This window comes from Aphelocoma coerulescens, assembly GCF_041296385.1.
Source record: "Aphelocoma coerulescens isolate FSJ_1873_10779 chromosome Z unlocalized genomic scaffold, UR_Acoe_1.0 ChrZ, whole genome shotgun sequence".
In the NCBI taxonomy this organism is placed as follows: domain Eukaryota; kingdom Metazoa; phylum Chordata; class Aves; order Passeriformes; family Corvidae; genus Aphelocoma; species Aphelocoma coerulescens.
This window is the reverse complement of record NW_027184085.1, coordinates 22,746,240-22,766,702: the sequence shown is the minus strand read 5'-3', so window position 1 is coordinate 22,766,702 and position 20,463 is coordinate 22,746,240. Positions and strand designations below refer to the sequence as shown.

The following is a 20,463-nucleotide window of genomic DNA, read 5'->3' as shown; positions in this document are numbered from 1 at the left end:
TATCAGGTATTTACTCACATAGAACACAACTTGTGAGGAACTAAACACAAGTATTCAAATGCAACTTTATATATCCTAGGTATGGAAACCACTAGAGCAAGCAGCTAGCAGGCTTTAGAATATGTCTAAATGTGGACATTTTTTGCCTGTTGGTTACAGATACAAAATTTAATTCTTTCCCAATTAATTTTAACTGGGCTGAGCTTTTGGCCACCTCGATTAAACCACTACATAGCTATTATGCTAACTGAAGATGCATACAGGGGATTTAATGTAAAGGGCTTGTTCTTTGCTATTTTCTATTCATTGAAGTTAAGAATATTCTAGTCTTATTAGAATGATGGCTTGGAAAAATAACCAGGATGCAACCTAGAATTCAAACTCTACAAAATATACAGCTCTCATATATATATATATATAAACACGTATACATACATACTGGAACACTGTGTGAACATGCTTAAAAATGTGTGTGTGAAAATATATGTGTATATATAATGCACAACTGCAAAAAAAGGGCATCTATAGATATAGATAGATATAGATATAGATATAGATAAATATATATCTATATATATAGATATATATAGATATATATAGATATCTATAGATAGAGATATCTATATCTATTTATGTATCTATTTATATATCTATTTATATTTAAATATTTAAAGCACTTTCTTAAATTCCAACAATAGGAATTCAACTAATTCAGTTTACTTCTTTTACAGTTCTTGGGTACCCATGTCAATTGCACACTAATGTATTTCCACTATTATTCATTTTTTCTTTTTAAGTGTATGTGCATTCCAATCAAGACAGGATTTGGAAGCTGACGCATTCAACCTCAGTCTGGCTATTTTGGTAACAAATGCTTCCTCTTTCTAGGAGAAAAACAGTCAGTTTGCATATTGCTTCCATTTGTTTTATTTTGTCAGGCAAAATATAATGCAAAAAAATCATATTTAAACCAGTATAATCCAATAAATGAATATATATTAAAAGAAACAAAACCAAAACAAAACCAAAAACCAGAAGAAAAAGAAGAGAAATAAATGAAAACACTAAACAATTCCAACCTTGAACAATTATAAAATTTAAAGCTGCTCTTCACTGTCAGAGTTTAAAAAAAAAACGACTTGACATGTAGGAAAAATGTAAAATGTTTATACTAAAGACAGTCCTACAAAGCTAAGCTTAAAATACAGAAGACTTTCCATTGTCTTGGCATGAGTTCCCAAAACATTAAGCTTTGGCAGATGTAATGGTTTTCACATAAAATAACAGTTCTTAGACACCAAAGATAAAGACAATATCTACTGCTTAGCTTCATTTAATTTGAGTGCAGCTCACCAGATAAAAAGATGGGCTGTTCCTTTTTACTTGTGTGTTAGATAACACACATATTAAAATGGAAAATCCTATCACAAAGACAAATCAGCTAATTTTTTAAAATAGCACATAGCTAAAGGTATACCACTGATTTTCATCTATTAACATGCTGTATATATGTATTTTCCTTACCCTTCTTTTCAGGTTTTACTCTGTGTTAGTTGCCATGTGTTTGATAGCACAAGATAAATCCAGTTTTTTAAAAAGATTTTAGGGGACAACAACCAATGAGGAGACTTTTTTCACAGTGAAATACCTGGAAGAGTTTAACTTACTGTATTTCAAATATACTTGGCTTTCAATGGCACCCCAATCCCAATTCCAATGCTCTGTAAAAATCTCTTCTAGTTAAGGGAAGCAAAGGTATAGAAATTATCTACAGACCTGTCAAAAAATTTTAGACTGTGCAGTTTATCAGAATAAAGTTGAAGTATCTAAAAAGAAATATGCTATATTTGTTCAACAGTAACTTGCAGTGAAGACATACAACTCTCTCAACAAGGAACGGTTGTAATTTATTCAGTACACCACTTAGGACTGTGGGCAGAGAACCAAATTATGAACACAGAGTCACCCAACTGAGTAAGGCAGCACATCTGCTGTAATCTGCTATAACCATAACATTACAACACACTGGAGACAGCGTCTATACAGTATTTTGAAAATTTTCTTAGCTAGATGCTTTTTAATTATTTCACGGTAACACTCCAAATTATATCTGCCTCACCAGCCTGACAAATGAAGACAATTTTTCTTCTCAGACAGCAAATATTTGACAAGTTTATTTCTCTATAGAAAATCAAAGCTACAGCTTACACTGCACAAAAGAGTTTTGTAAGGGAGATGGCCAGTCTGTATCTATGGCACCTGCACCAATGCATCTTTCACTCGATCTACCTAAGCCCTTCTTGTATGCAGTCAGCTGTAGGAAATTGGTATGATACAAACAACTGATGAATTACTGAATTATTTTGGCTCAAAATCCCTATCTTAGTGTGTGCTTATTCCTTTACATGGCCCAATAAACAGACAGGGAGTCACCTAGATGTGTATTTTATACAGATAACAAAATCTTTGCAGACCCTTTCTAACATGTTTCCTCAGCTGTAAATTTATGGAATAAATCCTCTGGTTTTTGACCCTCTGGACACCAAATGAAGTAATGATAGAATATGGTTCCACTCCTAAACTTAAATTTGAATGGGGACAGGATTTAGGTGGAAAAGTACACTCAATTAATATGTTATAGGCATAATAAATGGGGATTGAAAGTGGGAGGGAGAAATACTATGCCCCATCTCAAATTTCCTATCCATCACTCCATACTTTTTCCTATCCCTCTCCCTTCTTCAGTAAAGCCTCTGTTCTTTCTTCCTCATCTTCCCTTTCTTGTGTGGAGTAAAGCTGGCATGAAACACAACCTTATTCCAGGTTATGGAGTGGGGTCAGTGACCACTGTTGTAGTCATTCCTCTCAGAACAAAGGGATGCAAGCTGGAGAAGTGAAGCAAGGGCAGGCAATGGCAATCAGGGGGAGATACAGGAATTCCTGAAGCTGAGGCTGTTCCACACCAAGACCATGGGAACACGAGTTGGACTTAAACAACTGAGGGGCAGTTTTGGCAGAGTGGCCAGGACGGAAACAAATGACTAGAAAGTGGAGGGCATAAAACTGTAAGTCTAAACCTGGTATCAAAGGAATAAAAGGGTGGAGGCACAGCCTTAGAACTGCTCATCCTAGTTTCCTGATAGATAATGTCTTATGTATTGTTATGTTGGAGGTTAGGTCAATACTCAAGGACTGGATCTTGTCATTCACTTGCCTATAAGAAGCTGATGAGTGTGACAAAACTTCTATTCATAATGCATACCAAAGCAATTAAATTCTCATGTGTCTAACAAGTGCCACCAATGCAGTAAAAACCACCAATGTCAAAGTGAGAAAAAGAGAGCCTGAGAGGTGTGCTTTGACAAGGACATTCAGGCAGTTACTGAGCAGGGTTGGAGGAGATGAAATGTAATTAGTGATAAGTGTACAAGGAAAGGAGAAAGAAAAAAAAAAGATTCTGGATATAGAAAAATCTGGAAAGGAGTTTGGAACTGAGAACAAAAAACCTGCCCCAGTACATAAAGAGGCCTGAGGCAAAGAAACACTGCCTTGGCAAACAGTAGTTTCTCCTGGTGGAAACAAACGAAATATGAGTTATGCACTCGGATCCTGGCCTATAAGAGCACACTAGAGCAGAGTTCTGTTCCCAAGTCCCTGCTGCTGCAGAGAGTGTGACCAGGAGATGGCAGTCTTGGATACAGCAACACAAGCACGAACCCACTAACAGCCAACTGCGGACTTTGAGCTCCTCTGGAATGTTGTCACTATTGGATTCGCAAGAAAAATCCTTCCGAAAAAAATTAATTTCTGTGAGCTGGTATGAAGGCCTTTAACATCAAGTTTCACAGGGTTTTCTGGTCCATTGCAGCCAGGAGGAAAATAAGGCTGTTTTAAGCATTCAGAGGTGATACGCTACATCTTTGAGCACTCAAAAACCTGAGGAAGTGCAAATGTGCAGAACAGTGTTCTTGGATGTGGACCAAAAAGAATTGCATATTTTCTTCTTAAAAGATATTCTGTGTATTTCCTGGCACAGTAACTAACATTAGGACTCTATTGAATATTTAGTAGCAAGAGTGCTTATTAATGAGATGAGGCTATCTAACAACTTATCTAACTTACTAAATGTAATTGAACAGCCAGCAGAAAGACAACAGATATTTTTTAAAAATCCCATCCCTAAACTGGACAGGATTTTGTTGGGAAGTTATGAAAGCATTTATACTCAATTATAAATTAATCCTGTTAGTGTCCCTCCACTTTAGTTTAACTGCAGCCCATCCTGATCACCTGTGCAGGAAGCAACTAACACTAACATTAGTGAAAAGGGATTATCAAGCAGAGCCTAGAGGAAACCACCTAGAACAATGCCTCAGACTTACTGACAAAATGAAAGTTGCCACAGAAACCCTGCTGAAATGGATTTACTTATTGCCATGTCATAATTTAATACCCTGTGAGGAAAAATAAAGTCAGCTTAAGCTTTTAAGTTTTTCCTATTATACATCACAAAAAAATTACTAGTCTGTTTGTACATGAAGATGATCTATACATCAAGCTTTCTAAACACAGAGACTACCAGGATTTTATGGGGACTTTACATTGCTTCATATATATTCCCCAGATATTTGAATGTCCTTTTGTGGAAATCAAAATTCTTTTTGATCGTATGACCTTCACTGGCATCTGGCTCTTCATTCATTTTAATCTGTTTAGAAAGTGTTTTCATTTTCTGTGACATACCACTCGAGATTCACTGATGCTGAAGTCTTTTCACAAGAGTTTTGTGAGCTATTTCAGCTGCTTGTTGCACAGTAAGAAGCACTCTAGTAATTAACTCAACAGTGCCTTTTGGTTCTAATTTACACAGAAATCAGCACTTTGCCCCGCTGGGGGCGCATGCTTAAAGGAATGATACTTGTGAGGAGCCGAACAGACCAAAATGTCAAAAAGAAGTATTTAAGTATATGTTGCTTGTAGTTTTTATCTCGTTTGTCCTTTTTTGAGGGGAAAGTTTCCACAACAATAGAAACAGATAACAAAGGAGTATTTTGCTTGTGTTCAGTCACGGTGGCCTGTAAAGAATGGTGCAACAAAACCAGAGACATGGAACTGGGACTCAAACTGCCAAGAAGCAGAGTAAATAATCTCACACTGCTTTTCATGCTGCAGTGTTTAGAGTGCTTCCAATAGCTGAATTAGCTCAGGTACCTCTGAAGTGTCAACATACAGTCACAACTGCCCTCATCTGAGTCAATAAAAAGACATTGATTATTTCCTTTTTCACATTAGTTCAGCAAAACTGGCAAATGTTTCAGGCTGACACCCTGCATTTCTGCAGGAGATTCATTCATGCCCATTTGCCTACAATGTGAGTATCTGCTCTGGAGAACTGCTCCAACCCTGCATTTCAACCATGAGGAGAAATGCGCAGAGCAGTAAAGAATCAAGTGTTTCCTGCACATTAATGCCTTCATATGATCTGCATGGATATCTTGGCAAGCAACGGCTTTCCCTGCTTATGGCTGCTTTCCTACTTACACTAAAGGAAAGGGGGGGGGGGGGGGGGGAAGGAAAACAGATGTATCAGAAGGAAGTGGAAAGAAAAACAAGTAATAGTAACATTTTATCTCGATTCCCTGCAATCCTGCTAATCTCTCCTCAAAATGGAAAGGCCTTGATTGGTAAATGCAACTTAATCCTAATCTATAAAATTCTGTATTTCCCTTGCATGTGTCACTTCCTCTGATTAAGGCAAAATTGTACTACCCAGCAGAGAGAGCTGTAACTAGGAACTGCCATTGACATCCTTGGGAGCACCCTGCCTCACTCCTGCATAGGTTGAAGAAATTTACCTTCTATAGACAGGTTCAACACTGAGAGGAAAAACACCTTCCTGGGGTTGTCCTGTTATGGTTGGTGAAATTGTCTCATAATATAAAAGCATCCTTTTAAGTTTAACATGCTTCCATAATTCTTTCCTATGCAAAGTTTAGGATTTGCTTTTTATGTGGAGCTGTAACTTAAAGTTTGGGATTCTTCTTATCAGTTCTACAGCGCCTCCACATAACATGGCAAAAATATCAAGGACTATTTATTATCTAATTTATTACCATTCCAGGTATAAAAGAAGCAAAAATAATAACAGTTTGTCACTGTATCACATTACAACATTGTCAAGTTTAAATGTTTTGCAAACATATTTTCTTCTTGATCTCGCTCATATACTTTAATTTACAATTAAAAATTGAGGCAAAAGATTAAGTCAGAAATAGCCCACCACTTAGGGCACCTCACTTGAAATCTCTAGGACCAGAATTTTCATGATAGAAACTTCAGATCCATTGTGCAGGCAACTGCTGTTTGAGTTGATGGAGTAACTGATAGCAGCAGATGGCTTTAGATCCGCACAGGACATGATTTCATCATATTTCATGGAAAGGTCTCTATTTGACAGAATTTAGACATTTGGTTTGTGATTCATTTGGACCAGGAAAGAGAAATACAAGCAATTTATTGTATCTATTGGACTAAAACAGAATTTGAATTCCTAAAATATTAATACAAGAAAAATGAGGTTGCTGATTAAAGGAGATAGAGTAACATCTTTCTTTTCTTTTTTACTGCACAGTTAAATTCAACTAGCTCCATTCTCTAGCCTTCAAATCAGGTGAAAACAAGTTATGAGCAGAGGACCTCTTCAAAAATTCCAAGAACAGCTAATTATTCTTTTAACCAATATACTACTTTAACTTATATTTAACTTACTGTTATCAGTTGTCCCTAGCAGTTCTAAAAATTATAGTTTTTTCAGTAATTGTTGTACCAGAGTGGTAGCCAGGGAAAAAAATCCTAGAGGTATCTGCTTTAACAAGAACAAACAGGTAGAATATTTTCACAATATGAACAGGTTTGTTCAACTTGTGTATATATATATATGTACATATAAAGATATATATACTATACGTTTAAAAAAGTACATGACTAAAATTTCTCTCTGAAAATAAATCACAAAGAGTTATTTTTCACATAGACAACATTTAGCATTTGCAACTTCTTGATCTAATGTATAATTTTGTTAGCAAGAAACATGGGGAAAGATTTTTTAAAACAAGTTGGTACTTATAAAGTAATTATAATTATAGTTGTGTCATTCATTTACTAAATCTATTTTGTTTTCCAGATAATGGAATTATCTGGAAATTTTCCAGATTATGGAATTTTTCATGTTCAAACACTAAAAGAGTAAGCTTGGACATAATAGAGCATTTTGAAAATAATAAGACATACCTTGTTTAGCTTTACAAAATATTCCAGTCCAGCTTCCAAGGGATTAGTGTCACAGTTCATCTGTTAAAAGATACAAATTCACCATTCATACATGATGGACCATCATAGCTTTTGGCTTGGGGGGTTTATTTATTCATTTTATACATCCTTCTATTTACTCCTGTGTCAAAGTCTTCCACTATGCACAACTTCTGTCTGAATACCCTGCAAGCTTCCAATATGGGATTCAGTGTATCTACTATCACGCCCAATGTAACATATGGATGTGTAAACCAGTCATCTAAGTTTCCATATGCAAAGTAAACGCATTTCAGTAAGAAATAGGATTTTTCATCAAAGCAGAATGGAACCTCAGAAGACTGAGTAACTGAGGTATGCACACCATTTACAATACAGCCGAGTGGCTTAGCTGGAGAGGGAAATAAAACACAAAGCAAATTTCATTCACCACCTTCCCATGAGGTGCAGGGAGAATAATTCGTTAGGCAGCACTTGAAGAAAGAATGAAAATAATTAGCACATGGCAAACCGAAAGGACCCCTAAATTCCCACCATTTCAACCTCTTGAGTTCTTTCATTTCCAAAGGAAAAGTTTCATGTAAAATGAAATTATACTGATTTCCCCCAAAATTCTCTAGGCCCCCTGAGTAATTCTTTATTATGAGTGAGCAAATTCTGCAGGAACAAGGTAATGGGAAATGAAAAAGTTCCAAATACATTTTGAAGCAAAAATAATTTGCCTCTCATGACATAGTTATTACAGAAATAAAACATTTTGAGAACCTGTCAGCCAAACCTTTGATTTTAAAACACTAGAGCTCAGCAAAACACTCGTAATTTTGTTATACACAAGAGGGAAAACCATCTGTGAATCAAAATAAGTGTTTCTTTGCCAGCAATGCAATGGGCTACACCAGTTGTCTTTAGAAAATCACCAGTAAGAATTACAGCAGCTTTTCCTGCTTGAGGAAAATTTTCTTTTAATGCTAAACTGAGAAACTGGTACAAATAACAGCTGTGCTAACTATGACTAAAAGCTGCATAGTCACAACAAAATAAAAAAATTAAATAAAAAACCCTACTAACACAACACGCGCCCCCTCCAAAAAAACCCCAAACCTCCAGAAAGAAAAATAAGGAAGTTCTATTTCCTGACCTCTGCTCCCCAGGCTCGGAAGCCTTTTTCCAGCCTTAAAGCATTTAGAGCATATGTTCCAAAGTTATCAATTCCCTCTTTTTGGCCAGCTTCCATGATTGCACTGTAAAGAGGTACAGAATCTTCTTTCCTATGGTAGAGCTCCCAGCCCAATTCACCTGTTACACAAACAAGATTATTATTTTTATCAGCTCAGTTAAATGATCCTAATAAATACACTCCTTTCCTTGGTCAGAAGTGAGGGTCAATGCTGTGTTAATTCACACTGTAGAGTCAATTCTGTCATATAGCAAATCTAATTCCCAGCAAGAACTACCAGAGGATTTGTTCCCTACATTTAAGCAGTAGTACTATTATTCAAATTTAAACTGTTAACTGAAAACTGTGGGTAAAAAACCCATCAAAATAACTGATAAGAAAAGGTCATCTAACAAAGTCACAATGATAAATTAAGGACATTATAAACAGATGATGACTTGGCAAGTGAACAGCAAATGTAACTGAGTGTAAATAAGAACAAGTGTACTGTAACATATTTAGCACAACAGAAAGAGAATATGAATTACAAAGACTTCAGCTGCTTCAGAATGCTCTGAATTCAGTCTATTACACTCAAAATGGATGTAAAAAGAAATAAAACTAAAAAGTAACTGAGAAAGCCAAACATTAAGCACTACAGCATTACATTTTCAAGGCACATTACAAACACTAATATACAGTAAACAAAACCAATTCTTGACGCTGGTTTTGCAGCAAATACTGAAGAGGTTATCAGAACTGGCCTTTTGTTTTGCAAAATCAATATTTACACTATAGGGTATTTCTAGAGAAAAAGGTCTTGGAAAAACTCAGCACAGACCCTGACCATATCACATTTGAAAATCAATGTACTGTGATTCCACCCAAACTTATATGTAAAGTGTAACAAACTTACTTCTTATGAATACATGATGAGACTTAGATTTCAACATAATTTTAGTGACATTTATTATTTTATTCATTATCTCTTTCCTTAAGTGTATGTTTTTTCTATTGCTTACCTGTGTAAGATATCCTAATGGCAGTAACAGCAATATTGGAAAGTTTCAGATGTCTACACTGGAGAAACTTAAATGAAGTGTCGCTGAGATCTTCATTTGTCAGTTTCTGGAGGACCTGTCGTGCATATGGACCTGCTACACTAAGTACTCCCATCTCATCTGTCATGTTTTCGATTTCAACTTTGTATCCATCTCTTGTTACTTTCTCTTCTATCCATCTGAACATAAAACACAACACCGATGTTACACTTCTTTTGAAAAAAATGAATTTAGTAAGATTTTACTAGGAGTTATTTATTGTTAGTGTTCATTTCCCCAGCAGCTCCCAGTCCCACACCCTCAAACCAACAAAACTATGTGCTACATTAGATAGACAAATCCAACCTTGATGTTAAACAGAGTTTTATGGTGAGACACTGATATAGGAACACAGGCATCTGAGATACAGCCAGGAAAGAACAGCATTTAAATGGGTAGAACAGTATTTTTAAGGTAAGAGAAATAAGTGATCTCCTACAATGACGACTGATTTGGTTTTGGATCCAGAATCTGTTAATAAAATGTCAAGATACAAAAAGAGTAAGGAATAAACACGATGAACATAAGAAGTCTCTAAATAAATTGCTGTGACAACAGAAATGTACAAGCAGGTTTGTTCCTTCCTGAATACAGCATTCAAAGTATTGGCAGCGAGTTCAGTTTGGATTTAATCAAAAACAACAGCTGCAAATTATCTTTCAGGAAGCTCAGAAAATAAATAAAATGGGTATATTTAAAAATCTTACAGAGTACTACATTGTTAAGCAGTATTATAAGATCTCAGGCCTAGCGAGTACCAAACAGGACTGCAGAAAATCTGTAGAATTAAATACATTAGATCTGGCTCTGCCATTTGCTTCCTGAATGTGCCAATGTTCCTACTGATTACTGTGCGGCTGTTATGAAACAGTACATTATTCTTTGCCAGTTAGGGTAGTGAATTTCAGTCTTTAATGTGTAGATTCATTTTCATTAACTGATTTGCCAGCAGCCTCCAGTAAAGACAAGCACTAGAAATGTCAATTCCAATGCTCATCTATGAAAAGTTATTTTGTGAAGTCATCCTGCAACTGCTTCTACTTTTTTCTTTCTTTCTGTTGTTTCATTTTGTGACCCCAGAGCCCAAAGCAGAAGACAGTACCACAGTATCACGAAGACTGCACTGCCTGTCTGTATGGGCCAGGTCAGTGCCTCTGGGGTCATCCCTGTTAAGAGCCAATTTTCTTTTCTTTGCGTAAGAGAACGCACTAGAAAGGAACAGCCATGCTGTGTTACATCATACAATGCCAAACAGGTTCAACAACAAAACAAGAACTACCTCCAACAAAGTATATTACATAACTGTTAGCAAGTTCTCCATCTTTTTACATCAGCGATAATCCAATATCCAACTGCTTATACTTCGGAATTCAAGTCAACCAACTTTCTAAGAAACTAAAATCAATAAAGAAGTAGAATTCTCGTGAACTTTCTGAAAAAGTTGTTGAGTAATAATTGAGAATTTGGAACTTAGTAAAAATGTTTCTGTACTAATGTGACTGTATAGCACTATGTACTTACTGCATTAAAAAATACACTAACCTCAGATCATGCAGTTCTGACCCTGACCCAGTTACAAGCATGAATTCTCCAGGATACAGTTGAGACACGGTTAGCTCAGCATAAACTTTTCCTCTTGGTGTTAACATATGGCTTATATTTGTGGAACCCACCTACAGAGTAAAATTTGTGATTATTAAGAATGCAAAATAAAACCCTTGAATTCTTAAACATCATTAAATACACGGTTATTTTTCTTTATTTGAAAAAACAATTTTTTAATGTTTGCTCTGCTATGCCAGAATAGGAGTGGAGAGATACACAGCTGGCCAATCTTAAGCTTTAGAGTAGGAACTTCACTTCTTCCTTTATAGAAAAAATGGAAATTTTAAAAATAAGATAAATCAAGACCTTTATAAATATTTCTTAATTATGCATTACACAAGGCAGTCTTAAGCTACATTTGTTTTCAGAATGCATTTTCAATTCAAATTCAATCAACTTTAGTTTGTTTCCTTCATCTAAATAAAAAATTCTCCATGTAATTGACATGAATATTCTTTTTCCATCCTGTGAATAAGGTTTTCAGGTCCCAAGAGAATAAAATACGCTTTTCTCCTTACTATAAAGAGAGAAATACTGAGCTGGCTTATGCTTTTGTGGCCCTGATTTTCTATGCTTTTCTATTTTTTGTAGTTGCTGACTACGAATCTGTATCTCTCCACATTTGAATCAGAGACAAAAATCCCTAGAAACAAAATTTCAGGTAACAGTTACTTAGCAGTGACAATAAAACACACACACGTCCATACATATATCATCCATAGAAACAGAAATATGAATGTGCCATGGCTGTTGTGCTGGCCTGGTTTCAGATGCAGAATTCAGTCTCTTTTATTTCATTTTACTTTCACAGAACCTTGTCAATAACCCTGTCAGTGGCCAGATTCCTTACAATGAACAGAGACCTGAAAAATATTTCTGATATTAAGATTATTTTTCAGGTCTTACTACATTAATTAATTATGCCATAGTTACTGGCATATTACAGGCATATAGTTGAATTTTCAGGATCTGATGCTGGTCACACTCAGTCCAGCTGCAATACAAGTATATCTCTGGTAACTCCGCTGGATTGTTCTATGATGGAGGCAAGAATGATGGTACTAAAAATCAGGCAGCTTAAACAACGGTTATGAAGGCTGGATTTTTAAGTGAACTCATAAACTGTACCTTCTGCTTTTCCCCCTAACTTTCCCTTACCATAGCTGATTAAACTCCATAGAAAGCACTTGGCTGTTCTAGTAATTTCTTATTTAATCTTGATTTTCCTGTACCACATAAATATATTCAGCAAGTGTTATCCATGTCCACTGATGACGCAGTTACTCTGCCTCTACCCCAAGCTAGACTGAAGACAAACTTTCAATTCATATTGTTATCACAAAATTAATACAGTAAAAAATGACTACGTGGCAATTCAAGTTCTTCTTTCTCCTAGGATATCAATCTTGTGCCTCCCCATTCAGTTGACTTTAACCTTTCAGAAGAGCTTCTCTATCTTCAAAACTACAGTCTCAGTGTACTTGTTGTTTCCCTATGTTTTCTTTCTTTGGTGTCTGAAGCAACAAAAACCATCACCTACTGCAAGTACTTAGAGAAATTCTGTGCTGAAATGACCAACCCCAAGTCATCCTGAAACCGCAGGGTCACTTCAGAAAGGAATAATCTACTTGCTGGAGGTGTATCTCTAAAGTTAGACACTACAGAAGAGTGGTTGACAAAGCAGGAAATAAAAAGGACTCATGGAGCCCTACCAAAACTTTAAGACCAAGAATTAGAAACCCAGGGTAGTTTGTCATGGTATGCCATTTTTGAGAACAGGATCATACTCTGAGGATCTATGAACAGTCACCTTGTGAAGAAACGATACATGTGAGGTGAAAGCAGAATCTCCTGAATATTTGCAACCCTGCCTGCACCAGGCAGCCAGCTGTAAAGCAGAGTCAGTATGAGTGGAGGAAAACAATGGGTTGCATTTAAAAAAACCAACATAGCTGCTCCCCTGGGAATTCATTCAACTATGGTCAGAGCCCCTTCCACTGTTCTGCTCTGCTGCTCGAGCTGCCACAATTGAGGCAGGCAGCTGCCAAGCTATTCTACTGTAAAAAAATTCCATGTAAGATTCACTTGCACTTTTTAGGAAAAGATTTGAAACACAGGAGGTTGTCTGAACATAAGGAAACATTTTTTTACTATAAAGTGGCTAAGCATAGGAACCAGTTGCCCAGTTAACTCAAAAGCAATCTGAACAAACTCCTAGCAATGAGCTCCATGTGATGCTTGTCCAACAGCGGGTTGGACGAGATGATATCCAGAGGTCCCTTTGAACCTCATCCATTCTGATTCAATGATCTCTGCCAAAAGGTACTTCTGTGTATAAACTACTACTAGGTACTAGGTAGTACCCTAGTATAAACTCCACTTGTGTGCTCTTAATGGAGTGCAATACGTCTGACACAGAAACTTCTCCAAAGGATCTGTGTATTTGGTATCTGAGATATACGGGAATAATACTATGCTTCATTTTCCATATCTGAAACAGAGCTTGCCTGAGTTCTAGATTACAACAGTTACCACTGTCCCATTTACCTTTGGAACAACATTTGCAAATAGATGATCAAGTAGCTTAACAGAATCTGTGCCTTTTACTTTAAACTTGCCAAATGGTGACAGGTCAATCACACCAACTTTTTCCATAACCTGTTTATATTCACGACCCACAGGGTCAAACCAATTTGTGCGCCGAAAACTGGGTCTGAAACAGAGCATTTAGACACATAAAACACAATTTAGAAATTTTGTGCTCTTTTCAGCAAAATGTAGTCTTCAGTTTTTTCAGTTTAATAATCATCCAAAAGAGATAGACTTTCTAATTGTAGGTACCTTACCCAATATTTTCCTTAGTCTAACACAGCTTAATAATTAAAATTCTTTAACAACACAGAAAGATATGGGTTGATATTATATCAGCCACTTTGTATAATAAACCGAACTGTTCAAGTGTTAGAATAAGTCTGTCATGAGTAAATTTAAGCATACTTTGTTGATGAATCATTTATATAAGTTTAAGGTCTCAAAGGCTTTATTTCTGAACAGAAAAATGTGTCTCTTTATTCCTTTATGAGCCTCATTTAGATTAGGCTCCAATATCCCCATAGAAAATATTTATTTGCTGGAAACTCCCTGATGCAGGCAGGGTGGGCAGACATAAAGAAGGGAAAAAATACCAAAAGATAGGGCTCCTCCTCACCAGACACTTACACAGAGAAGAATGAACTTTTTCACAAAAATATTATACTGTGCTGCTGGTCAAATAGTAAGAGATGGAGAAAAACACATGTTTATAATGAACAAGTTGTTTTCCAAGCTCTTCCTTGAGCTAGGTTGCTTCCTGGTATCTCAAACCTAGAACAGTTACAAGATACCTTCATGTGTGTTTTGAAATGTCTGCATTATCAGAATAAAATGTATTCTAAACAATGGAAAAAGCAAGAATGGAAGATCAATCTAATAGATACCTGTTCCTGAAATTAATGATAAATGCATGCTTCTCATTTAATTTAAATTGCCTGCCTGTTGCTATCATGCAAATTTTTCAGGGGAGAAAAAAAAGTAGTCTTTCATTTACTTGTATCCAGTCTCATCTCCAGGTTTGTAGAACCAATGAGGTTGCTCCCATCCTGCATGAAATCCCATTGAACATTTTGACTTTAGCAAATCGTACAGCCCACTGGTTCTCTCTGTTGGTCTCCCAGCAAATCTTTCTTCTTTAGGGTAACCAACTAGAGTCAGAAAAAAAAACCAAACCAAAAATCACCAAAAGCTATGGCATACTAAGATCATCATCCAAGATAGAAAACACATCTATAAACAGAGAAATCTAGATACAGGCTTTGCTGCAATTCATCTTCAGGACATAAATGTATTTAAAAATGTATCTTCTTACCAATGTTATTAAAGCCATAAGATTCTCTTGCTTTGGCTGCTGTGTATTCTGTAGTGGTCCACTTTCCATAGCGGTTTGGATCTACTTCTATCAGGTCAAATGGGGGTTCCCCCTCAAGGATCCAGTCACTGAGGTACTTTCCTATACCACCAGCATGTATAATGCCATACCTTAAAGACAGGAAAAAATCCTGCACTGACAAGTCTTTCATGTTTTGCTTTTTAAAATCAGTACTAACATATACTACTAACATGGACCCCAAAGTATTTTAAATTTGTCCCGCCTTTTTTTTTAATTTGCTCTGTTTTGTCTTATTTTCAAAGATTAAATACTGTATTAGTGGATATTTCTACATCTCCACTATCAGCAGCAGAATGTCATTGGTAATGTACAGCAGTTGCAGTTTAATGACAAATAATCATTAATACCAAATGATTTAAAACTTTTTTGATACATCTATGATTCCATCTAGGAGATGTGAAAATTAATTCTTAGTTGTTTGTGAAATGCTCCCATGAGCACAACAGAAAAATCCTTGAAGAAACAGTTGTCTCAAATCAAGTTTAGATTAACATGCAGCAATTAAACCATACACACTCATGCAGAATAATGAAGCTAAAACCAACTTAAATTCCTGGTCATCAACTTTGCAATCTGAATTCTATTTCTTCAGTTAAAATAGGCAAGGACCTCACCAAGAAAAAAAAAAAAAAAAGAAGTAATCAATTCTAATGCATATGCATAAGAAGAATGAATCCATAATATCAATGATATTCCTTTGACAGGGTATCTTATCCATTATTTAATTATTTATCTAAATAAAATAGAAACATAAAAAATTGAGTACATGAAATAATTCTGCCAGCTACAGCCCCTACAGTGCAGTTCAGCACAAATCTTCAGACTCAGCGTAAACTTCTGTCAGTGCAGTGGATGCAGGAAGGATGAGTATTTGTAAACTGCCACTACAGAAGAGTTAGCTGTTGCTGGTGTTAACTCAATTAAGCAACTTTTAGTTATTCATGGGTATAAGTTTTGGTACCATGAAAGCTTATGATGCCTTCAAGTACAGCTCCAGAAGAAATCTTAGCCAGTTCAAGTCTGCCTGCGCCCTTCACTGCAGCCAAAAGCAAAGAACAGCAAAGAGATCGCTGCGTGATGGTGAGTAATGACAAACCAAACACAAAGAGGACTTCTAGCTTCAGCTGAGGACTGCTGAGCTGATGACAGGGTAACCCCAGGAGCAAGAGAGTGCAGGGGAGGCTGCCCAGCTACTACAGGTACAGCACTGCTACTGGACTGAGAGGTCTCTGCATTCTGCAGAGTTTTGCAGCACTGACTGAGCAACCCATTGATTTTGGTGCTCTTAGCTGGGCCTACATTATCAAAGATTTTACATTACACAAGGTGCCCAAATCCCTCTTTACCTCTGATAAGAGGGAGCTGATTGTGCAAATACAACCACTGCAATTCTGCTGCACAAGAATGAAATACATTTTTCAGGGATAGGATATTACAAGTAGCTGTAAAGAGTGGTACAGTGTAGGAATCTCAGCCTTTTTATGATGTAGAGAAAATTCCCTTAATGAACATGTACTGTTTTTCTCCAGTTTTTCTTCTCTCCTTTCAATCCCTGACAGATTAACTTCCCATTGTCCCTGTCACATTCTTGCATCTTACTTATGAGTTGTTGCTTCTTACCCACTTTCAAGTCATTCCATTCCTATTCCTAGGACATCTGAGTTTTGGCACACTGTGGTCCCTTTCCTGGAGTCTTCGTCCTGGGTTATGGAATGGTTTCACTGCTTTGAATTAAACTTTTCTGAATAAAATCCTAGACTACTCTTGTTAATATTTTCAAGCTGTAAGTAACTAAAAATGGGAAGCATTGAGCAACCTTAATAATAAATAGCACTACAAGCTCTGCTAACTATACTTAACTGCTTTGCATGTTAAAATGCCTAGCAAGCTGCTAATTTTAGATAATAAAAATCCTCTAATCTAAAAGCACTAAGTCCTCTGTCACAATGTCCCTCCTAGTTGACTGTGAGATAAGGATTTGCTAATGCACACAAAAAATTACAACACTGGTAGAAACACTGCAGTGACCCAGAAGCATAGAACAGAGAGTCAAAAGTCCCTGAAAAGCAGACAAAGTAATCCAATGACAGCCATATAATTGTGACCCGTGTCTAAACATTTTGAGATTAATCAAACTCCTGGAACAAGTTGTTTAAAGAAAATTAAACATGTAACACTAGTCTTCAGTTTTTTTATACATGGAATTTGATTCTGCTCCCACTGACACCAACAAAGAAAAACATGCTCCAAAGTCTAGCCACAGAGCAACGAACTTAAACAGTCTTTTTGGTGAACAAGGTCTAGGCAAACCACTTTTGTAACTATAAGTTCTGCAAATGTTACTGAAAGATAACATTATTTTTTTTCAAATCCAAGCAGCAAAGGTGAATACCTTTCACAACGAATCATTGCAAAATTACCAAGCTTTTTTATTTTGAGGGCCTCAGAAAGCACGTTAGTGATACTGCCTTATCTTATGATCTGAGGGTTTGTTTGGTTTGGAATGAAAGAAAACTGGAAAGAGCTGAGCTGGATTTTGAACAGCAAATTAGGCAATTGGAAAAACAATGTAAACAGAATGTGTTCAATAACATGTGCTTGGAATTGTATTTGGTTCATTCTATCCATCCTGAATCAATGGTCAAACTAAGACAATTAAAGAGATGTGGGTGTTTCACCACTGACTCCAGTGTAGCCATAATAAATACGATGTAAATCACGTTCAAGAAAAACACCATACCAGGTGGGAGAACGACATCAGTAAACCAGTTATTTCTATTGTTGCACTGCCCTCTTTACTTGCTTTCCTCCGATACTCTGCAATGTAATTTTTCAGCTCTACTTTCAACAGTCAGATACACTGGATTTGTATCCCTAGAGCAGTCAGTCACATGCTATGCTGGAATGTCTTCTATTAGATACACTTTCAGGTCTTCACACAAAACTCTATATTGCATATTCATTTTTGTCCCACTTCAGTGAAACCAGTTTTACATGCAACAAACAACTGTTAAATACAGTGTAATTCAAAGCAAGAAGTAAAATTAACTGGAAAGTATACTTTCAAACTCAGTACTTTTGTGACTTTAAGTTGCTGCACAGACAGTACAAAGTACTACCATTTCTTGTTGCTTCATAAAATGTCACAGATATTGGCCTCCAGATTAAAGGAGGAAACAAAAAATTACTGAGACTAGTGAAGTAAGGGAGAAGGATGAGCTTACATGATACAGGTTGTGGTTATTAAGACTAGTTCCAATTACATTTAACAAAATATATGTGCAAAACAACTCCCAAGCCCATAAAAATGCACAAAGCTTGAGCTGACTACCATTTTAACAATATGACAGACAAAAGTTGTTGCAAAGAATTTACTCACCCAAAACCAATAGCTACCCAGTAATTTCTGACACCCTGATGTGGTCCCACCATAGGAAGAATGTCTGGAGAATAGGTGATAGGACCTGCAATTGTGTTTACGATGTCCGCTTTTCTCAAAATGGGGACCATTTCCATAGCAGCCTCAATATGCTCCATTATTCTGTCTAAATCAGACTCAAAGAGTTCTTTTCCAAAACCTGCACAAATATTTGACTCTTATTATATATACTTACTTACACAGAGAACACATACATTTTCAATACAGTTATGGTATCTCTCTATATATAAAAGTTTTATGGGAATAATCAGTGCATATGTTCAAGCCTTTGCCATCCTACAAAGGAAAAATGGTGTGCATAAAACCCTAGTTACCTGCAGGATCAAGTTTATTTGTCACTGCAATTATACTATCCTTTATACATATTTGTTTAACCCTAAGGTCATGACAATTCAACAATGAAGTAGAAAGGAAGTGAAGACACATAGAAACTTTCTTCTACATTAATAAGGCCCACTTATTTTTTTGAATATGCCAATAATTTGACGAGGGGAAAAAAGATTACTTCCTGTATCTGCTTATGATTTCCATGAAATCATATGAATTTCTGGGTATATTTCACCCCTCAGTCTGGGCTTTAAGCATGGTTGAACATTCTGATTATTCTGTAGAGGCACTTGATGCTACTGGAGACAGTAAGTTCAGGAAACTGTGACAGGGCTATCCAAAACTGAACCACGTTAACTGCCCTACCTTAGGAAATGTTGTGTTTTTTAATAACAGCAACACTAACGACTTAGTATAACTTTCTCTCTGGAAGTGAATGGAAAGCTGGAGCCTGGATATAACACAACAATTTCTAACGTTTTTGCGCAAGCAGCTGTATGACATAGTTAGGGTATACATAGGGTATATATATCTACAGCTCTGTTGCACTTATATCCAAGCACAGCATTTTTTCTAAGATATTCCTTTGCTGTTCCTATTTGACAACCACATTATCTCTGGGGTAACAATAAAGAGCCCCTGTCAGCATGCTGGAGAGAATTGTAACTTAGAAAAATCTCTGTTCAGGCAAAAAAGGCTATATATCACAGATTTGGTGACTGCCTCTAATCACAACACTCAACATCACTTCAGGAAGTAGGCTAAAACTACATTGTAGTAGGCTTTTCTTATGTTACATTTGCATTTCTATTATCTTTTATCATCAGAGTTACAACTATCCTTTGAAAAAGTTTTTGCACTACAATCATGCGCTGCAAATATTTTGTATTTTTCATCACATAAGGCAGCATGACAGCCTGGGATTTCTGCACATTTAAATGTGTGCTAGTGCTTGTTATGTTTAAAGATGTAATGTTCTTAATCACCTGGTGGGACTCCATTTGTTACCCATGACTCCTGCAGTTTCATCTTCTCCTCACTTTCATATGGACCAAATAAAAGACCATCCCTTTCTTGCCTTAGGTAATATGACCCTTCTAAGTCACGAATCACGGGCAATTCTGTTTTTAGGGCTTTCACTTCAGGGATAGTTGATGTCACAACATACTGATGATGAACAGGTATGAGAGGGTGCTGCAGGCCAATCATCTTGCCTATGTCACGGGCCCAGAAGCCTAGAGAAGAAGAAAACAAAACCAAAATAAAAATATTCAAGCTCTAATTTCAGTGAATGGAAAATATCAGTAAAGTATTTCCAGTAAACATTGTGCTTTTATGTACGACAAGTTTTTTCTCCATACTTCTAATTTTCACTTTACCTTTCATATTATCTAGTATATTTTTCCCTCCATAATTCCATGTCCTTTTTCCCTAATTATACTACTATATATTATTATAGTATACACATATTAAAAAATATGATTGGTAAATTATAAATTAGGCTTCTAAAAGTTCAGAAGATAATTTAATTAACAGTTCCACA

The 20,463-nt window shown here is 36.2% G+C and overlaps 1 protein-coding gene across 1 annotated transcript in view; it reads right to left on the bottom strand.

Moving 5' to 3' along the window:
• Positions 1–20,463, bottom strand: part of DMGDH (dimethylglycine dehydrogenase) — a 40,792-nt gene that overhangs the window by 3,449 nt on the left and 16,880 nt on the right. The window contains exons 6-14 of the mRNA XM_069001067.1: positions 19,907–20,155; positions 18,534–18,732; positions 15,074–15,243; positions 14,756–14,909; positions 13,717–13,882; positions 11,107–11,237; positions 9,487–9,704; positions 8,447–8,604; positions 7,291–7,350 (exon numbers count right to left, since the gene is read on the bottom strand). Coding sequence (XP_068857168.1) covers positions 7,291–7,350; positions 8,447–8,604; positions 9,487–9,704; positions 11,107–11,237; positions 13,717–13,882; positions 14,756–14,909; positions 15,074–15,243; positions 18,534–18,732; positions 19,907–20,155 — 1,505 coding nt within the window. The remainder of the gene's footprint in view (positions 1–7,290; positions 7,351–8,446; positions 8,605–9,486; positions 9,705–11,106; positions 11,238–13,716; positions 13,883–14,755; positions 14,910–15,073; positions 15,244–18,533; positions 18,733–19,906; positions 20,156–20,463) is intronic.